The sequence below is a fragment of the Desmodus rotundus genome, chromosome 6, assembly GCF_022682495.2.
Source record: "Desmodus rotundus isolate HL8 chromosome 6, HLdesRot8A.1, whole genome shotgun sequence".
NCBI lineage: Eukaryota > Metazoa > Chordata > Mammalia > Chiroptera > Phyllostomidae > Desmodus > Desmodus rotundus.
Genome location: NC_071392.1, coordinates 64,937,437 through 64,955,812, shown reverse-complemented (window position 1 = coordinate 64,955,812; position 18,376 = coordinate 64,937,437). Strand labels below are relative to the sequence as shown.

At 37.0% G+C, this 18,376-nt stretch overlaps 1 protein-coding gene across 8 annotated transcripts in view; it reads right to left on the bottom strand.

Moving 5' to 3' along the window:
• The window catches only part of CFTR (CF transmembrane conductance regulator), a 209,671-nt gene that overhangs the window by 94,160 nt on the left and 97,135 nt on the right, over positions 1 to 18,376 (bottom strand). For all 8 annotated transcript variants that reach the window (XM_053926745.1, XM_053926748.2, XM_045191452.3 and 5 more), the window contains 2 exons: positions 13,711 to 14,437; positions 11,428 to 11,556 (listed from right to left, as the gene is read on the bottom strand). In XM_053926745.1, the coding sequence (XP_053782720.1) occupies positions 11,428 to 11,556; positions 13,711 to 14,437 (856 nt within the window). The remainder of the gene's footprint in view (positions 1 to 11,427; positions 11,557 to 13,710; positions 14,438 to 18,376) is intronic.

The window sequence follows — 18,376 nt, the reverse complement described above, 5'->3', positions numbered from 1 at the left end:
ATAATTTCATTTGTTAGGCAATGATTATGAGGGACTAATATCTATAAGACTAAGTAAGAATGTCTTATAGAGTAAGATTATCGGAAGAGTAAGAGTAAGAGTAAGGTTATTGGAAGAGATGAGATTAATATTTATGAAAATCAGATAACATGTTAATAGTACAAAAATTCACAGTTTATGAATAAAGATAAGGTGCATTCAGGTTAAAACAAACACTATTGGTACTATGTGGGTTTTCTCTGGTGGAAACTTTTGTCTGAGGGACAAATGTTTTATGCCACAGCTAAACAAAAAAAAAATTTAACAACTGTAAGTTTGTTTACTTCCTTTGATATTTAAATGATCTTTACTCTGTTCTATATCAATTTGGCTTTCTATTCTCCTAAACCCTGTGGGATAAAAATCTGCTGATGCCCCCACAATTGTAATACTAGAAATGGCTGAAATGATACAATTTGCACAATAATAACTATACCAAAAAGTCAAATAAAAAACCAAGAAATTGTGAGTAAAATAATTTGAAAGGGAACACAGCAAAAAAAAAAAAAAAGAGAGAGAAAAGAAACAAATATACTTGGTATAAATCTATAAGTCTTAATACTCAAATTTAACTTATTCAATAGTACTATATAAAATTTATAAAGGACATTTAGTATTAATTAAGAAATTACATTATAATGTCCTATACTTGAAACAGGTATGTCTCTTTTAGTTAAAGTCACATATCAGATAGGGCTATAATGAGGAAAAATCTAAGGCATCAATCTTGTTTTCCCACTTTTCTTCATTGTACACATAGCCTTCATGCACCATATTTATAAAAAGAAAAACTATCCTTGTTTCTTTAAAATTCAAGTAAATTTAAAATGACATGAAACTCAGCAATAATTCATGTCAAAAGTCTTTTTTCCTGGACAAATATTTTTCTATTTCTTAAGACTAATCAATATACTCAAAAACCTAGGTAAAGGTATAAAGGTATATTTCTGAGTCACTCTTTGGTTATTATCATCCCTCTTTATTCCAACTAAAGGAGTGTCAAAAATGCTGGCATTACCAACATTCTCTGGATGTGAGTAAATCCCAGAAATAAATATTTTATATTTAACATTTACTATGGAATAACCAAAGCAGTTTTCCAAGTCTAACCTCTGTAATATTAAGTTTTTCCTGGTTCTTGTGGACACAGACATGGAAACTGCAACCCAAACAGTTTTTATTGACTGGAACAAAAACTTTTCCAAGCACTTGACATAATAACTTTATCCAAAATACTTGGACTATACAGAAACAACTGAGGAAGCAAGTTCTACTACTTCATTTCCAAAATGTTTTGAGATTATAAAAGTTCCTACAGTTTATGATAGAGTGATAGTCCTGGATGGTTAAAACAAAGAGGTCTGTATTTTCAGTTTTTCCAGGGTTTTAAACATCATTCCATGTCACATAGAAAACAATACAGTATAGACTATTCTCCAATAGAAATTTAAACAATAATAGGAATGTTATATACATGTGCTGGTTCAGTATCATTGATCACTTGATATGTAATTAGTATGTGTGAATAAGGAAGCTAATTTAAAATTTCATTTTATTTTAATTAAATTCTCTTAACTTATATGGTCACATGTGGCTGGTGGCTAATGTATTGAAAAGTACATGTATAGATTATAATAACTATTACATAGGGGCATAGATGGAGTATTTATTGTATAAGCAAACTGTTAGGCATCAGGAATCTGATGGTGGCATTCTCCATGAATGGCCAGGATGATGATTCATGAACTTTGCAAATGGAACCAAGATGAAAAATGAAAACCAATATTCAGAAGCTAGGTCAGAATTAAAATTATGTAGGTAATTTATCTACATGATTAAAATAAAATGTATGTGAGTGTAGAATGTCATGGTGTATACATATGGAAGGAGAAGTCATGTGTTTATATTTGAAAAACTTATTTGCTAACTGAATTACTAAATATCTTAGGAGATGTGATAGATGAAAGTTAATCATGTATCTAGTAAAACCCTAATAGTATGGTTTTAAAAATAAGATGTAATATAGACCTAGAGCAAGAACATACCCAGGACCTATGAGGAACCCTGGCCAGATACAATTCTGATATTCACAACAGAAGAAAATAGATTTGAAAGAGAAGAAAACTGCCAGGGCAATGTGATAAGACCTGGTTTATAAAAGGCTCAAAAGTATGAGTACATGCAAACAAGGTATAATGGTCACCCAAAATTTCATCCTGAAGAACTTTAAATGACTACAAAGAAGACGCATGTAAATATTTCACTGTGGTATATCTGCAGAGGCCTCTAATTATGACTAAGGTCCTCAATGCTCTTGATGTTAATCCTAGTTAATAATAGCAATCCCTTCTAGTCACAACAGATGTCCCTGCCTCTCCTCATGCCCCCATCCAATCCATTTTTCATATAGCAGACAGAGTTGAGATTTTTAGAACATGAAAAAGATCACATCATATCCTACCTGAAGCCTCTGAGTTTAAAGGCTTCCCATTGCATTTAAAATAAAATCCAAGCTCTTTAATATAGCCAGTGGTCCTGGGAATCCAGTTCTGGCCTACATTGTCTATATCACTAAATGACACTTGCTTCTCTCTCTCCCCCCCCCCACCCCCGATTACACTAGCCTCCTCTCAGTTTCCATAATTCCTCAAACTCTTCAAAGAGCTTTGCATTTACCTCAGTCTTTGTATGTCTGAGTCTTCTTATCATTCGGGTGTAAGTGAATGTCTTTCCCTCAGAAAGGCCTCCCTGTCTACCCTCCTTTTCCCACCTTTATATTAAAACAATTTATTTCCCTCTGGAGATTATCATGTTATGTAATTATTTCCATCAAAATGTAGTTATCATCTATCTCCTCCTTCAGAATCTGCTTCATAAGAGCAGAGAGAGTCATATGTGCTTGTTCACACTGTATGCTCAATGCCTAGCACAAAACCTGGTAAACAGTCAGCATAGATAGAGTCAATCTAAATAAATCAATAGATAAGAGAATACTTTAAAATACACTTAAAAATGTCAACAGAGAGAAAGTACACAATGATCATTTAGAAAACACATTAGAAGGAGCAGATGACATGTTATATAAAGATATAGAACCAAAACCAATTTATCCTACAAGCTTTGTACATGTACAGAACTCAGAACTACCTCCCAAATTACAAAATGAGATCTGTGTTAAATGAAGACCTATTAAAACATTATAGACTGCTGAAGCCATTGTGGAAAACAGTATGGAATTTCCTCAGAAAACTAAAAATGGAACTGCCTTTTGACCTGGCAATTCCACTGCTGGGATTATATCCTAAGAACCCTGGAACACCAATCCAAAAGAAACTATGCACCCCAATGTTCATAGCAGCACAATTTACAATAGTCAAATATTGGAAGCAACCTAAATGCCCATCTGTAAATGAGTGGGTCAAAAAACTGTAGTACATTTACACAATGGAATACTACACAGCAGAAGGAAAAAAGGAGCTCTTGCCCTTCTCAACAGCCTGGATGGAACTGGGAGCATTATGCTAAATGAAATAAGTCAGGCAGTGAAAGACAAATACCATATGATCTCACCTATAAGTGGAACATAATCAAAACAAAAAAGGAAGCAAAATATAAACAGAGACATTGGAATAAAGACAGACTAATAGTAACCAGAGGACAGTGGGTAGGGGGATAAGGGGAAAGAAGGGGAAGGGTCGTCAAGGAATATGTATAAAGGACCCATGGACAAAGCCAAAGAGGGGAAGGATTGAGGGTAGGAGGTGGGGTTAGGTGAGGTGGAGGGGAGGGATGGGAGAAAATGGAGACAACTGTACTTGAAAAACAATAAAAAATAAAAAAAATAAAAATAAAACACTATTCACACGTTGAGTTTTACCAAAGTAGCACATCATTATACATGTTCCTCCACATTATGAACATAGGTACATTAATGTATTCCACTTGTATGTTCTGTTTTGTTCTTCACTGTACAAAAAGTATGCAGAATTGTGCTAGCATATTAAGGGAACTAAAAGAATGTGTTAAGTAAATTAATAGCTGTATGAATGACAGGAAATAGTATGAAGTGACACTCTGTCATGGCTTAATACACAATTTTAATGCTTCTCAGGTCAAATCATGTCCTAAAACTTAGAACCATGCTAAGTAAAGCTGCCTTAAAAGGATTACTGTCGCGGGGGAGGGAAGTGGGTTCTGATGGGGTGGGGTGGAGGGATGGGGAGAAAATGCAGACGACTGTAATTGAATAACAATAAAAACTAAAAAAAAATTACTGTCCATCAATAGCAGCAGAGGTATTATGGGATCATATTACATGTCCAAGCCACCCGGGGATTCCTCATTAGCAGACAAGAAAAATCACAGAAGAATAGGATACAGCAGTTCTCTGACGTATTTCTTAAAAAATCATAGAATGAAAGCACTAAACAGGATTTTCAAGAAACTCCAGTCAACAACACTACCCTCAAGTGTAAAAGGAACCAGGAAACTGCCTCCTAATCTATTATTTGTGTTTTTTCTCTATCTAGTCAACAATGCACTACCAAGCAGACACACTAGAAAGATAATAGACTTTTTATAACCTATATCCTTGGTGCTAATATCTAAGAACTTACAGAAAATATTATCTTATAGTATAAGAAAAGGCACAAAAATACAATGGTAGACTGACCCATATCAGGATGACATACTAATGATAAGTAGTAACAAATAGAACAGAACTACTTTTTTCAGTGAAGCAATTTGAAAACATTAAAAAGGCTATGTATTGATTACTGTAAAAGAGGAGCATATTGTACCTACTGTATGTAATCATAAAATCTAAACTGAAGTACAACCCATATGAAAACTAAAAATGGATAAATCACTTTAACCAAGGAAGAAATGTATTTTAACCTTTCTTAGGATCTGTGACCACGATGAGCATGAGGCACTAAGCAAGATTTAAAAGAACTGAACTATCTTCCTGGATTAGCAATTGTATCATAATGCAAAGCAATAATAACATATTTCAATGATAATGAGAAAAGGGAACACTGGTATCAAGAAAGGAGGGTAAAAATGGCCACATAATGATAGCTGGCATGGCTCAGTGGATTGAATGCTGGCCTGAGAACCAAAAGGCCACCAGTTTGATTCTCCATCAGGGCACATGCCTGGGTTGCAGGCCAGATCCCCCACTGAGAGCATGAGAGAGGCAACCGACCAATGTTTCTCTCCCTTTATTTCTCCCTCCCTTCCCATCTCTTTAAAAATAAATAGACAAAATCTTTTTTAAAAGATGGCAGCAAAGGTAAATAAGCCTCATCTCCTTGCACAACCGTTTCAAAATTACAACTGAACAACAAAATTACCATCATTTGGAACCACCAAAAATCAAGCTGAAAGGAAGTCCTATAACTACAGAATTAAAGAAGAAGCCACATCAAGACTGGTAGGTGGGGCAGAGGCACGAAATGACACCCACATGTGGCAGATAAAAATCAGATGGGATCTCTCAGGAGCAGGGATTCCAGCTCCACACCAGCCTCCCCAGCCCAGGGTTCCAGTGCCAGGAAAAGAAATTCCCGCAATTTCTGGCCATAAAAACCAGTGGGGATTGAGGTTGTGGAAGACAGAAACTTCTGCAGAACCAGGCAGTTCCTCTTAAAGGGCCCACACATGGACTTACTCAGACTCACTCCTGAGTTCCAGCATGGGGGCAGCAGACTAAAAGGCACCAGAAACATACAGGGAAGAACTGAATTGTCCAGCATTAGGGCAAGTGCTAGGGGACAGCTTTCTCCCACATAGAAGTGCTGGCAGAGGCCCCTGTTCCTTTTCTGAGCCCTCCCCTACAGAGCTGGCAGGTGGGCACCATTTGTAAGATTCCATTAACCTGTCTCACATGGTGTGTGCCACACAGGTGTTCCTGAGGACTCACCCAATCCAACTTGGGACCACCCAAGCTGTTTCCAGTGTATTTTCCTTACGAATGGCTTATATTGGCCCACGCTTCAGATTTTCTTCAGTTCTCTCAAACAAACAGCATCTGTCCTCAGTGAGCCCCATACTTCTCACTGAGTGGCCCCAGGCCTGTCACTAGCAGTAGCAGGTCTTGGTCACAGCTTGGCTTCACCTGTGCCATTCCAAGCCCAGCTCAAGTAGCAGCCATCTGCAGATCACTTTGTAGCCTATGCTGGGCAGCCCCATGAAGAATACAGGAGGCGGATGACTTCAGATGTGTCAACAGCAACCAAGGCACAACTATATGAGTAGGGTGTACGTACCCCACATGGTAGGTGCACCTTGAGCACCCAGCTTGGGTGATAGGAGAGGCTGTGTCAGTGCACCTTACAGGACACCTGCTGCATTAGGCCACTCTACCAAGCCTAGGAGACATAGCAGCTCTACCTAATACATAGAAAGAACACAGAGAGGCTGTGAAAATGAGGAGACAAAAAAACATGGCCCAAATGAAAGAACAGAACAAAACTGCAGAAAAAAGAACTAAACAAAATGGAGACAAGCAATCTACTGGATGCAGAGTTCAAAACAACGGTTATAAGCATGCTCAGTGAACTTAGTGAGAATCTCAACAGCATAAAAAAGATTCAGTCAGATATGAAGGATATACTAATTCAAATAAAGAACAATTTACAGCAAATCAACAGTAGAATCAAATCAGCGATCTGGAATTTAAGGAAGAAAAACACACCCAATCAGAACAACAAGAAGAGAAAAAATACAAAAAAATGAGGATAGTGTCAGGAGCCTCTAGGACAACTTCAAGCATACCAATATTCACACCATGGGCGTACCAGAGGGAGAAGAGAAAGAGCAAGAAATTGAAAACCTATTTGAAAAATGACAGAAAATTTCCCTAATCTGGTGAAGGAAATATACAAACAAGTCCAGGAAGCACAGAGAGCTCCAAAGAAGATTAACCCAAAGAGGCCCACACCATGACATATCATAATTAAAATACCAAAGGTTAAAAATAAAGAGAGAATCTTAAAAGCAGCAAAATAAATGCAGTTACCTACAGGGGACTTCCAATAAGACCGTCAGCTGATTTCTCAAAGGAACTTTGCAGGCTAAAAGGGATTGACAATAAATATTCGAAGTGATGAAAAGCAAAGACCTACAATCAAGATTACTCTATCCAGGAGAATTGGAGGACAGATAAAGAGCTTCCCAGACAAGAAGAAGCTAAAGAAATTCATCACCACCAAACCAGTATTAAATTAAATGTTAAAGGGTCTTCTTTAAGAAGAAGATAAAAAATATGAACAATAAAATGTCAATAAATACATATCTATCAACAATTAAATCTAAAAAACAAAATAAACCGGTAGAACAGAAACAGAATCATAGACACAGAAAATGTTTTGACGATTGCCAGATGGGAAAGGTGTTAGGAAGATAAGCAAAAAAGTTGACGGGATTAGCCACCTTTTCAGTGAAGTCCCAATTGATAGTTACAGAACAGTCATGGGGATGTAAAGTACAGCATAGGGAATAGGGTAGCCAATGAACATACATGCATGACCCATGGACAAGGACAATGGTGTGGGGATTGCCTGAGGGATTAGGGGCAGTTCGGTGGAGTGGAGCAAAGGGCAAAAAATTGGGACAGCTGTAACAGCATTAACAACAAAATATAATTTAAAAAGAAAAAGGAAAAAAGATAGGTGTTTGTCTTGGTCAGGTAACTCAGTAAATCGGAGCATCATCCTGTACACCAAAAGTCTGAGGGTTTGATCCCTGGTCAGGGCACATATGTGAGGCAACTGACTGATGTTTCCTCTCTCACATCTCTTTCAGTCTCTTCTCTCTCTCTCTCTCCTTTCCTCTCTCTCTAAAATCAATAAACATATCCTTATGTGAGGATAAAAAAAGGAACAATCAAAAATAAAACCTATGTGAATTTTGATTCAAAGAAAGCAACAGAATTGTGAACATCAGTGAATAATCTGTTTAGCTACATAACTGTGCACATAATTAAAACAATTACTATTTGCCTAGTTTCACCAAATTTTTGTTATTCAAAATTTTGAGAGCCTGTTAATGGGCAGTGCTTCTAGGATATTGGCCCAAAAGGCTTATCATTTAGTATTTTAATTCTTGCCTAGAAAATGACATTATCAATTGTTTTGTCCATTAGAAAGAAAATTTTTGCAATGATTTTTGAGAGCTCAAAAATAATGGATAGTTATACAGCATTTGCATGCTCTGTTGTAATTTAGCTTCTAGCCCAAAGACAAACGAGCATTGTCTTCTTGATTAAGTGAGCTAATATTATACACATATGCAGAAACTCAAAGCTCCATCACCAATTAATTAATTTTACACCATTTTGAAAGATATATAAGTTTAACTCTACAGACTTGCATGGGAAAAAGGTCCTGTGAATTAACATAAATCACCACAATATTCAGATAGGGCTGTTTTTCTTACATAACACTATAAATTGAAAACAATCAAGAAATGTGATCTTTCAATGCAAAGGTTTGAAATATTAACAATTATTAAGGGCTGGTTTGAGATTAAATGTAGTACATGACTGGGTTTTGTTCACATTAATATTGGTCATTTGGCAAGAATGGCATACATTAACCAGGTAATGTAAATTTAAAATACATTTCAATGCAACTTTTATTTCTCATGTGAAGTGTTAAATTATCTAACCCCATATTTTGGTTAAAGTGTAAAAGGAATTATTGAAACTTTCATTATGTCTGTGTTATGGACTTGTTCACCTAAAACTGTTTTGAGCTTTAAAATGGCAATTTGGCCTTAACGCTATTAATGAGAACAAGCATTGCTCAATTTGTGCCAAGCCCTCCATTAAGTGCTTCATCATCATCTTGTCTGTTAATCCACAAAAATGGCCTCTGAAGCTGGTATTCTTAAAACCTCCACTGTATAGATGAGGAAATCAAAGCTTAAGGAGGATAACTAACTGGCTGAGTTTCGTAGTGTTAATAAGATGGAGTTAGAATTCACAGCCAGGTAAGTGTGATTCCAGAGTTGGGACTATGCTATGTTATATATCGCATCAAGCCTTCATTTGGTTTATTAATTTAAAATAGTAGTATGGCAAAAGAGATATCAGAACCCAAAAATCAAATGGAAACCAATGGTTTAGAGGTGAAGTAGTATACATAACTTTTTAGAACACACCTATACATACTTAACACTAATATGGTCACAGAGGAGTGATGAAATTTATATAGACTTTTTTTTTATCCTTACCTGAGGACATTTTTTTTTGCTTTTAGAGAGAATCATCACTGTGAGAGAAAGAAGCATCAATTTGTTGCCTCCTATACACGCCCAGCTCAGGGATCTTACGTGTCTGGACCAGGGTGGCACTCACCAGAACACAGACCGGCAATGGAGATAGGTATGTGCCCTGACTAGAATCAAACACACAACCTTTTGGTTAAGGGAGATGCTCTAGCCAACTGAGCTATACCAGCCAGGGCTTATTGTAGGCTTCTTAAATGAGGTTACAACCAGCTTAATAACAGGACAAATGTGTAATAATCAGCTTGGTTTCAGTTATATATGTATTTATATAGCCTCAGGAAAGGCAGCTCTTCCCTTGGCTCATTTCTTCCCTGAAGGCAGCATGGGCCTTCATGTTAGATTTAGGTTGTATGTTAGGACACATCCAGCAGTGTCCTCTGGAATAAATATCTAGTGTAAGTAGTCATTCACAGGCTGAATCCAATCTACAGATGTGTTTTGTTGTGACAATGTAGTGTTTATTTGTTTTTATTTAATTGACTACCCACATTTAAAAATGGGAAAATTTTACACAAAAATCTGAGTTTCTATTTTATCTTGATAAATAAGAAGATTTTGTAAAACTGACCCCAAATGCCCTCATAACAACTCCTTGGCTGGTGCTGAGTTACAACTGCCCCCTTAGACGACTGGTGGGTAAATGCTCTCCGTTCAGCTTCAAAGCCACTGCACCCATCGGCCAGGCTCCTTTCACCATTGAGGTGGCTGCTCCTAATCTAGAGAAAAGCCTCATCCATCAACCAGTTTCAGGAACCTCTTATGTTGATGTGGAACTGATCTTGTGGCCCGCTGTGCCATTTGCACCTCCCCTTTTTTTAAGCCTGCTGATGTGAAGGACAGCAGGGCCATGGCAAAGACACCGTGATGGTTTTGAACAAAAATATTCTGTAAGCAACTGGGTAATTCAAGTCTCTAAAAGGGTTGTTTACAATGATTACTAAGCCACTAATATGTTTACTTCATTTTTGAAGGAAGTCATTTAAAGGTGGTGATTCATCACTTGCATATTTAGTAATCCAATATCTAGAGTCAAGTGAATTTAGAACTTAGTACAGAATGATTTTCAGTGTTTAATTTCAATCCATATAAAGACATTCTACATTGAGGTTTTGAATATGTTTAGTAATAACTCTTCATAGAGAAGATATGTGTTTAAGTCTATTTTATATAGTATATATACCTATAGAGAAACTATATAAAACTATACATATAGTTTTTTCTACAAGTAGAAAAAACTACATAGAAAACTATAGAAAAACTATATAGTTTTTCTACTTGTAGAAAAAACTACATAAAACTATACATGTACTTTTTCTACATATAGTATATATACTTGTAGAAAGAATATATAAAAGTATACATACCATTTTATAATGTACAGTTATATATATACATATATACTTATTTTTATGTATATACATTTATATGTGTATACATATATGAGGACATACCTTTATATTATCCAGATTTATCTTCTGGAGGATAGACCCCTTGTACTACAGGCCCCCACCCCCAGGTGAGTGTTCCAGGAACCCATCTGTATCAATGTACCAGCTGGCATTTTTGTGAGAGGCTGAATTATGCTTCAGTGAATTTTTTTTGAAGATTCTTTCAATGCATTTGCCCATTTCATTGATGGGTGATTTACAAGCACAACTACCCACACTGTGCTGAGTGTTGAGCAGTTTTTACCAAAAAATGGCATGACCCTCATGCTCCATCCTCCCTGTTCATCCCATCTCAACTGGAGTGATTTTTGTTTGTTTGTTTCCCCAAATGAAAAGGTCCTCAAAGGGAAACATTTTGCCAATGTGGAAGAGGTGAAACAAAAAATAGCAGAAGCACTAAAAGGTATCAAAATCAGTGAGTTCAAAAACTTTTTTAAGCAATGGAAAAAATGTCTCAATAGGTGTAGTGCATCAAATGGAGAGTACTTTGAAAGTGACTGAAGTTTAAACATATAAAAATAAATACACAATATTGATAAATAATCTGAGTTTTTGGGGGGTGTCCCTTGTATATACATATATCCTTACAAACTATTATTATTTTGGCTTTAAATCAAAGTAATATTTTACAGCAGAAAATATTTACCTCAGCAAGAAAAATAACTAAACACCAAATCAGCACAAAACTTAAGCTCTTGTGGACAGTAACATATCTAAGGTACGTGTTCCATGTAGTCACTGCTGGTATGCTCTCCATGTCATCAAAAAAGCACTCCTGAAAAAAAGCACACATGGTTGTTACAACAAGACTATACAGTTTCACCTATGCAGTTTTATTTTGAATGTGTGAAAATAAGAAAATACCGCTATTTGAAGCTAAGTGAATTTAATACAAATATAAGCCACTATGAATGACACATGTGGTGTCACTCTGCACCCAGTAGGTCCACTGGAGCAACATAGCTTTTTAAAAAATGAGAAGCACGGTAATTCTTCAAAATTCTGAAAGCATATCACTGATTATGTAACTATTGTTTTGGGGCAATTTTACCATTTTAATGCTTATCAATGTCACATCTTTCATCAAATGAACAGTACCATCACAATGAAGCTTCCTAGAACTCTACTTGATTTAACTTATTTCTTAAGGGGGTCTATGGATAAGCACAGATTGAAATTTTGCTAGCTGTAGAAACCTCCAAATAGACCTGGGGCCAATTGATGTTTGTAAATTCTTAAGTAGCCTAGGACAGGGGTGTCAAATTCATTTTCACCAGTGGCCACATCAGCCTTGTGGTTGCTTTCAAAGGGCTGAAATAATTTTAGGACAGTATAAATGTAACTACTCCTTAACAGTTAAGGAGTTGAAATTATATTTGGCCCTTTGAAGGCAACCTCGAGGCTGATGTGGCCCCCAGTGAAAATGAGTTTAACACCCCTGGCCTAGGATTCTCTCTCCATCTATGATTTAAATTGCAGAATTCTGTTCCTCAGTGTATTCCCCTAGAAGCTTTTGTCAAATGTGGCTGCATTTCAAAAATTTGAAAAATATTGATTCTAGGTAGTCCAAAGGGAAAGGATATTTTGTTTCTCACAAAGTCAACAAAATTCATAGAAGAAGCAGTAAAATTTCAAAGAAGAAGTCCTATGAAATTGGGACATAGCACACTAGTTAGGTTAATGAAGATTACTAGAGAACAATAAATGTGACTTTGAATCTGGATTCCACATTGACTTCCTAGATGCTTCTTGGATTTGGGCAGTTGAACGTTTCTAAATTTTAGTTACCTTATGTATAACTGAGGATAATGATAGGTATATTCTAGGATAGTAATAGGGACTAAGTATATGCTGCCTGGCATCAGAAGCAATCAATAAATAATAGCTAGGTATTAATCAAAGAAATCACTCTTTACAACTAAATTTATAAGGCTCAGGTTTGAGAAATTCACTTGGACTGATATTAAAACCACATAAATAAATTATCCTTTAGGAAACCTTTTAAAAAATTATTTGAATACTGAAAGTATTTATTTTAGAGATAATATATTATGTTCCTTCATTTTACAAAAGAGGAAAACTCAGACCAGAGATGTTAAATGACTTGTGATTGCCAAAAAGTCATACTACTCTTAATTGATCTATGATATTAAACATATCAATTCATTACAACACTGTTTCATCCAAGGCACATAAATAATTTTTCTAGTAAAAATTAAACAGATCTGCTCCATTTATATTGATTCCTATTTTAAAAATAAAAATATTTTATTATTTAAAACTTAATGTAAAAAACTTTCTATCTGAAGGCTGGTGCTAGTATATGTTGAGTTTCACACACCTTCTTTAAAAGAAACCTGTCTAGAAACCCAATGTATAAAACAAATTTAAAAGATAAAAAATCTTACACTAAGATAAGGTAAGATTGACATATAAACCAAAATAAAAAACCAGAATATGTAGTCCTATCAAGAAACTAGGTGCTTATATACCTTACATACAGAAATATTTCCTGGGATCTAAATAACTGCTTTATCTGTTTACATACTTATTTATACTCTACCTCTTCCTAGGGAGGTTTTAAGGTGGTAATAAGCAGTTTTATAATGATTTTTAATATTTATATTTTTTCTAATTTATAATAATGATTTTCACTGGCCCAGTAAATCTAACACTAGCCCTTGCTTTGACCTACGTTTTATGAGAAAAGATATGTCTATCGCAAAAGGAAATAGTTGATTCTTTTACATTTTGAAGTTGCTTGTAATTATGAACTTTGCACTTTCAGAGTCTTAAGATAAACCTCATGCTAAACACATAATTTGAGTAGGTTTTGTAACATACTATATATTGTATTCCACTCAGTTGTACTCTGCGGCAAAAATAAATAAATAAATAAAAATAAAAACCACTAATAATTTATACGCACCTTTAAGTCTTCTTCATTAATTTCTTCACTTATTTCCAAGCCACTACCTTGAGATAAACGTCTTGAATATATATCCATTTCAGCTAAGTCCCCCTGAGGGGCCAGTGACATTTTTCTTGTGGATGCTGCTGTCCTTTGGTGAATGATTTGACATTGGTTCACTGAGGAGTGTGTCATCAGGTTCAGAACAGATTGCCTCCTTCGTTTCTGAAATGTGGGACCAGTGTTAATCACATTGCTTCGCGGCAGGATAGCCTCTCCCTGCTCAGAATCTGGAACCAAGGACAGTCTTCTCTCAGAAGGCTCTTCTGAATCTTCTTCGATGCCATTCATTTGTAATGGAGTCTTATGCACTATTGAAAATTTTTTTGCAGAATTGATTGGATTGAGAATAGAGTTCTTCCTTTTTTCACCAAACTCTCCAGTCTGCTTAAAAGACTGTTTTTTTGTTTCGTTCCGGGGGATGGCAGCATCTCCTTCTAATGAGAAACGCCGTAAGGTCTCAGTTAGGATTGAATTTCTTCTTTCTGCACTAAACTGGTCGAAAGAATCATATCCCATGAGCTTTGAGTGGAAGTCGGGCCGTAGATTTTGTAATTCTGAAAATGTCCCATAAAAATAGCTGCTACCTTCATGTAAAATTAATATTTTGTCAGCTTTCTTTAAGTGTTCCATTTTAGAAGTGACCAAAATCCTAGTTTTGTTAGCCATCAATTTACAGACACAGCTTTAAGAATATAAAAAGATATAAATAAGATGTTGATTTTATAAACACTTTATTATAATAAATATTTCATTTTAACATTTTATTATCATATTCTCATATAAAACCTCTATAATATAATGTTGCTATACTTAAAATAATTCTAAAAGTAAAAACCTAATACTGATTAATTTGGTGCCTCTTGAGTTATTATGGCATGAAATACTGTATTATTGAATTATTATAGTATGGCATATTATAAAGTTGAGTATTAACAGACCTCAAATGAAATTAAATATCTCTATTAAATAAATGTTTGAGTTTGAGCAAACTGGTTATCCTCTGGGTCTTGGTTCATTCATCTAGAAAATGAAGAATTATTAGATGACCTTTAAGTTTCCTGTGGGAGGAGAGTTCCATCCAAGATGGATGTATAGGTAGAAACCCTTCACTTCCTTGCACAACCAAAAGGAGGATAACAACCAATCTAAAAACAATAAACAACCAGAAGTGTCAGAAAATCAAACTGCATGGAACTCTGACAACCAAGGAATTAAAGAAACATTCAAGCAGACCAATAGGAGACAGACGGGCAGCCAGGCGGGCAGAAAAGACCCACTGCGAGGTGGCAGACTGTGAGGGCTGGGCTGACTGAGGGGACCTGTGGCAAGGACTGGCTGAACAGGAAACTAAAGACTCAAGCTAGCGGTAAACTACGGTGGGTGTTGCCACGGTGGGAGAAACTCCCAGTCTCACATGAGAGTTTGTTGAAAAGTGGGGCTAGGGCCAAGCAAGTGAGCCACATTGTTTCCTCTCTGACGCCTCCCCAACAGACAGTGCCATAACACAGCAAAGAGGGTTGCACCACCCTGAAGAATACCTAAGGCTCCTCCCCTTACAATGTACAGGTGCACCAAGATAAAGAAATATGACCCAAATGAAAGAACAGATCAAAACTCCAGATAAAGAGCTAAGAATTGAGGAGATAGCCAACCTATGTGATGTAGAACTCAAAACACTGGTAATCAGGATGCTCACAGAACTGACTGAGCTCAGTTCCAAAATGAAGGAACAAATGAAGGCTACACAAAGTGAAATAAAGCAAAATATTCAGGGAACCAACAATATGGGAAGGAAACTGGGACTCAAATCAAAAGGAAGAAATAAACATCCAACCAGAACAGAATGAAGAAACAAGAATTCAAAAAAATGAGGACAGGCTTAGAAACCTCTGGGACAACTTTAAATGTCCCAATATCTGAATCATAGGGGTGCCAGAAGGAGAAGACAAAGAGCAAGAAGTTGAAAACTCATTTGAAAACATAATGAAGGAAAACTTCCCCAATCTGGTGAAGGAAATAGACTTCCAGGAAGTCCAGGAAGCCCAGAGTCCCAAAGAAATTGGACCCAAACAGGAACACACCAAGGCATATACATCACCATTAAGTTACCCAAGATTAAAGATAGAGAATCTTAAAAGCAGCAAGAGGGAAGGAGAGAGTTACCTCCGAAGGAGTGCCCAAAAGGCTATCAGCTGATTTCTTAAAAGAAACCTTAAAGGTAAGAAGGTTTTTGAAGGAAAGAAGTATTTGAAGTCATGAAAGGCAAGGACCTACATCCAGCAAAGCTTTCACTTAGAATGGAGGGGCAGATTCAAATATCAGAACACGTTCTGGCCAAGATGGAGGCATAGGTAGACACACTGCACCTCCTTGCACAACCAAAAGGAGGACAACAACAATTTAAAAACAAAAAACAACCAGAACTGACAGAAAAATCAAACTCTATGGAAGTCCGACAACCAAGGAGATAAAGAAGAAACATTCATCTAGACCAGTAGGAGGGGCGGAGATGGGCAACTGGGGCAGAGAGGACTCGCGGCAAGGCAACGGCTGGTGGACCCAGAGACATGGCGGATTGTGGAACGGGGCAGGCAGTGTGGAAGCTAGCAGACCCCATGGCCCCACATTCAAGCATAGATAAACCAGGAGGAACAGCGTGGGAGCAAAATAGACCACACAACCCAGGACTCCAGCACGGGGAAATAAAGGCTCGAACCTCTGATTGAAAACACCCATGGGGGTTGAGGCAGCAGTGGGAGAAACTCCCAGCCTCACAGGAGAGTTCATTGGAGAGACCCACAGGGGCTTAGAGCGTGCACAAGCCCACCCACTCGGGAATCAGCACTATAGGGGCCCAGTTTGATTGTGGGTAGCAGAGGGAGTGACTCAAACAGCAGAGAGTGGAGCAAGTGCCATTGCTCCCTCTTGACCCCTCCGCCCACATACAGCATCACAGGGCAGTGACCAGCGTTACCCCGCCCTGGTGAACACCTAAGGCTCCGCCCCTTTACATAACAGGAGTGCCAAGACAAAAAAAAATGGCCCAAATGAAAGAACAGATCAAACCTCCAGAAAAAATGCAACTGAGCAACAAAGAGATAGCCAACCTATCAGATGCACAGTTCAAAACACTGGTAATCAGGATGCTCACAGAATTGGTTGAATTTGGTCACAAATTAGCTGAAAAAATGAAGGCTATGCTAAGAGAAACAGGAAAATGTACAGGGAACCAATAGTGATGGAAAGGAAACTGGACTCAAATCAACAGTGTGGACCAGAAGGAAAAAAGAAACATCCAACCAGGAAAGAATGAAGAAATGAGAATTCAAAAAAATTAGAAGAGGCTTAGGAACTTCCAGGACATCTTGAAATGTTCCAACATCCGAATTATAGGGGTGCCAGAAGGAGAAGAGGAAGAACAAAAACTTGAAAACTTATTTGAACAAATAATGAAAGAGAACTTCCCTCATCTGGCAAAGGAAATAGACTTCCAGGAAGTCCAGGAAGCTCAGAGAGTCCCAAAGAAGCTGGACCCAAGGAGGAACACACCAAGGCACATCATAATTACATTACCCAAGATTAAGCAGAAGGAGAGAATCTTCGAAGCAGCAAGAAAAAAGGAGACAGTTACCTACAAAGGAGTTCCCATAAGACTGTCAGCTGATTTCTCCAAAGAGACCTTACAGGCAAGAAGGGGCTAGCAAGAAGTATTCCAAGTCATGAAAGGCAAGGACCTGCATCCAAGATTACTCTATCCAGCCAAGCTATCATTTAGAATGGAAGGGCAGATAAAGTGCTTCTCAGATAAGGTCAAGTTCAAGGAGTTCATCATCACCAAACCCTTATTATATGAAACATTAAAGAGACTTATCTATGAAAAAGAAGATAAAAAATATGGACAGTAAAAATGACAGCAAACTCACAGTTATTAACAGCCACACCTAAAACAAAAACAAAAGGAAACTAAGCAAACAACTAGAACAGGAACAGAACCACAGAAATGGAAATCACATGGAGGGTTTTCAACAGGGGAGTAGGAGGGGGAGAGAGGGGGAAAGGTACAGAGAATAAGTAGAATAAATGGTAGGTAGAAACTAGACAGGGGGAGGGTAAGAATAGTATAGGAAATGTAGAAGCCAAAGAACTTATAAGTATGACCCATGGACATGAACTATAGGGGGGGAATGTGGGAGGGAGGGGGTGGGCAGGATGGAGTGGGATGAAGGGGAGGAAATGGGACAACTGTAATAGCATAATCAATAAATATATTTAAAAAATAAAAAGTAAATTAAAAAAAAGAATGGAAAGGCAGATGAAGTGCTTCCCAGATAAGGTCAATTTAAAGGAGCTCATCATTACCAAGCCCTTATTATATGAAATGTTAAAGGGACTTATCTATGAAATTGAAGAAGATAAAAAATTATGAATAGCAAAATGACAACAAACTCACAACTCTCAATGACTGAACCTAAAAAAAAAAATACTAGGACATCAACAGAATCAGAGAAATGGACATCACATGGAGGGTTTTCAGTGGGGGGGAAGGGGAAGAATTGGGGGGGTGTCAGGAAATAAGAAGCAAAATTGGTAGGCATAAAATAGATGGGGAGATGTTAAGAAT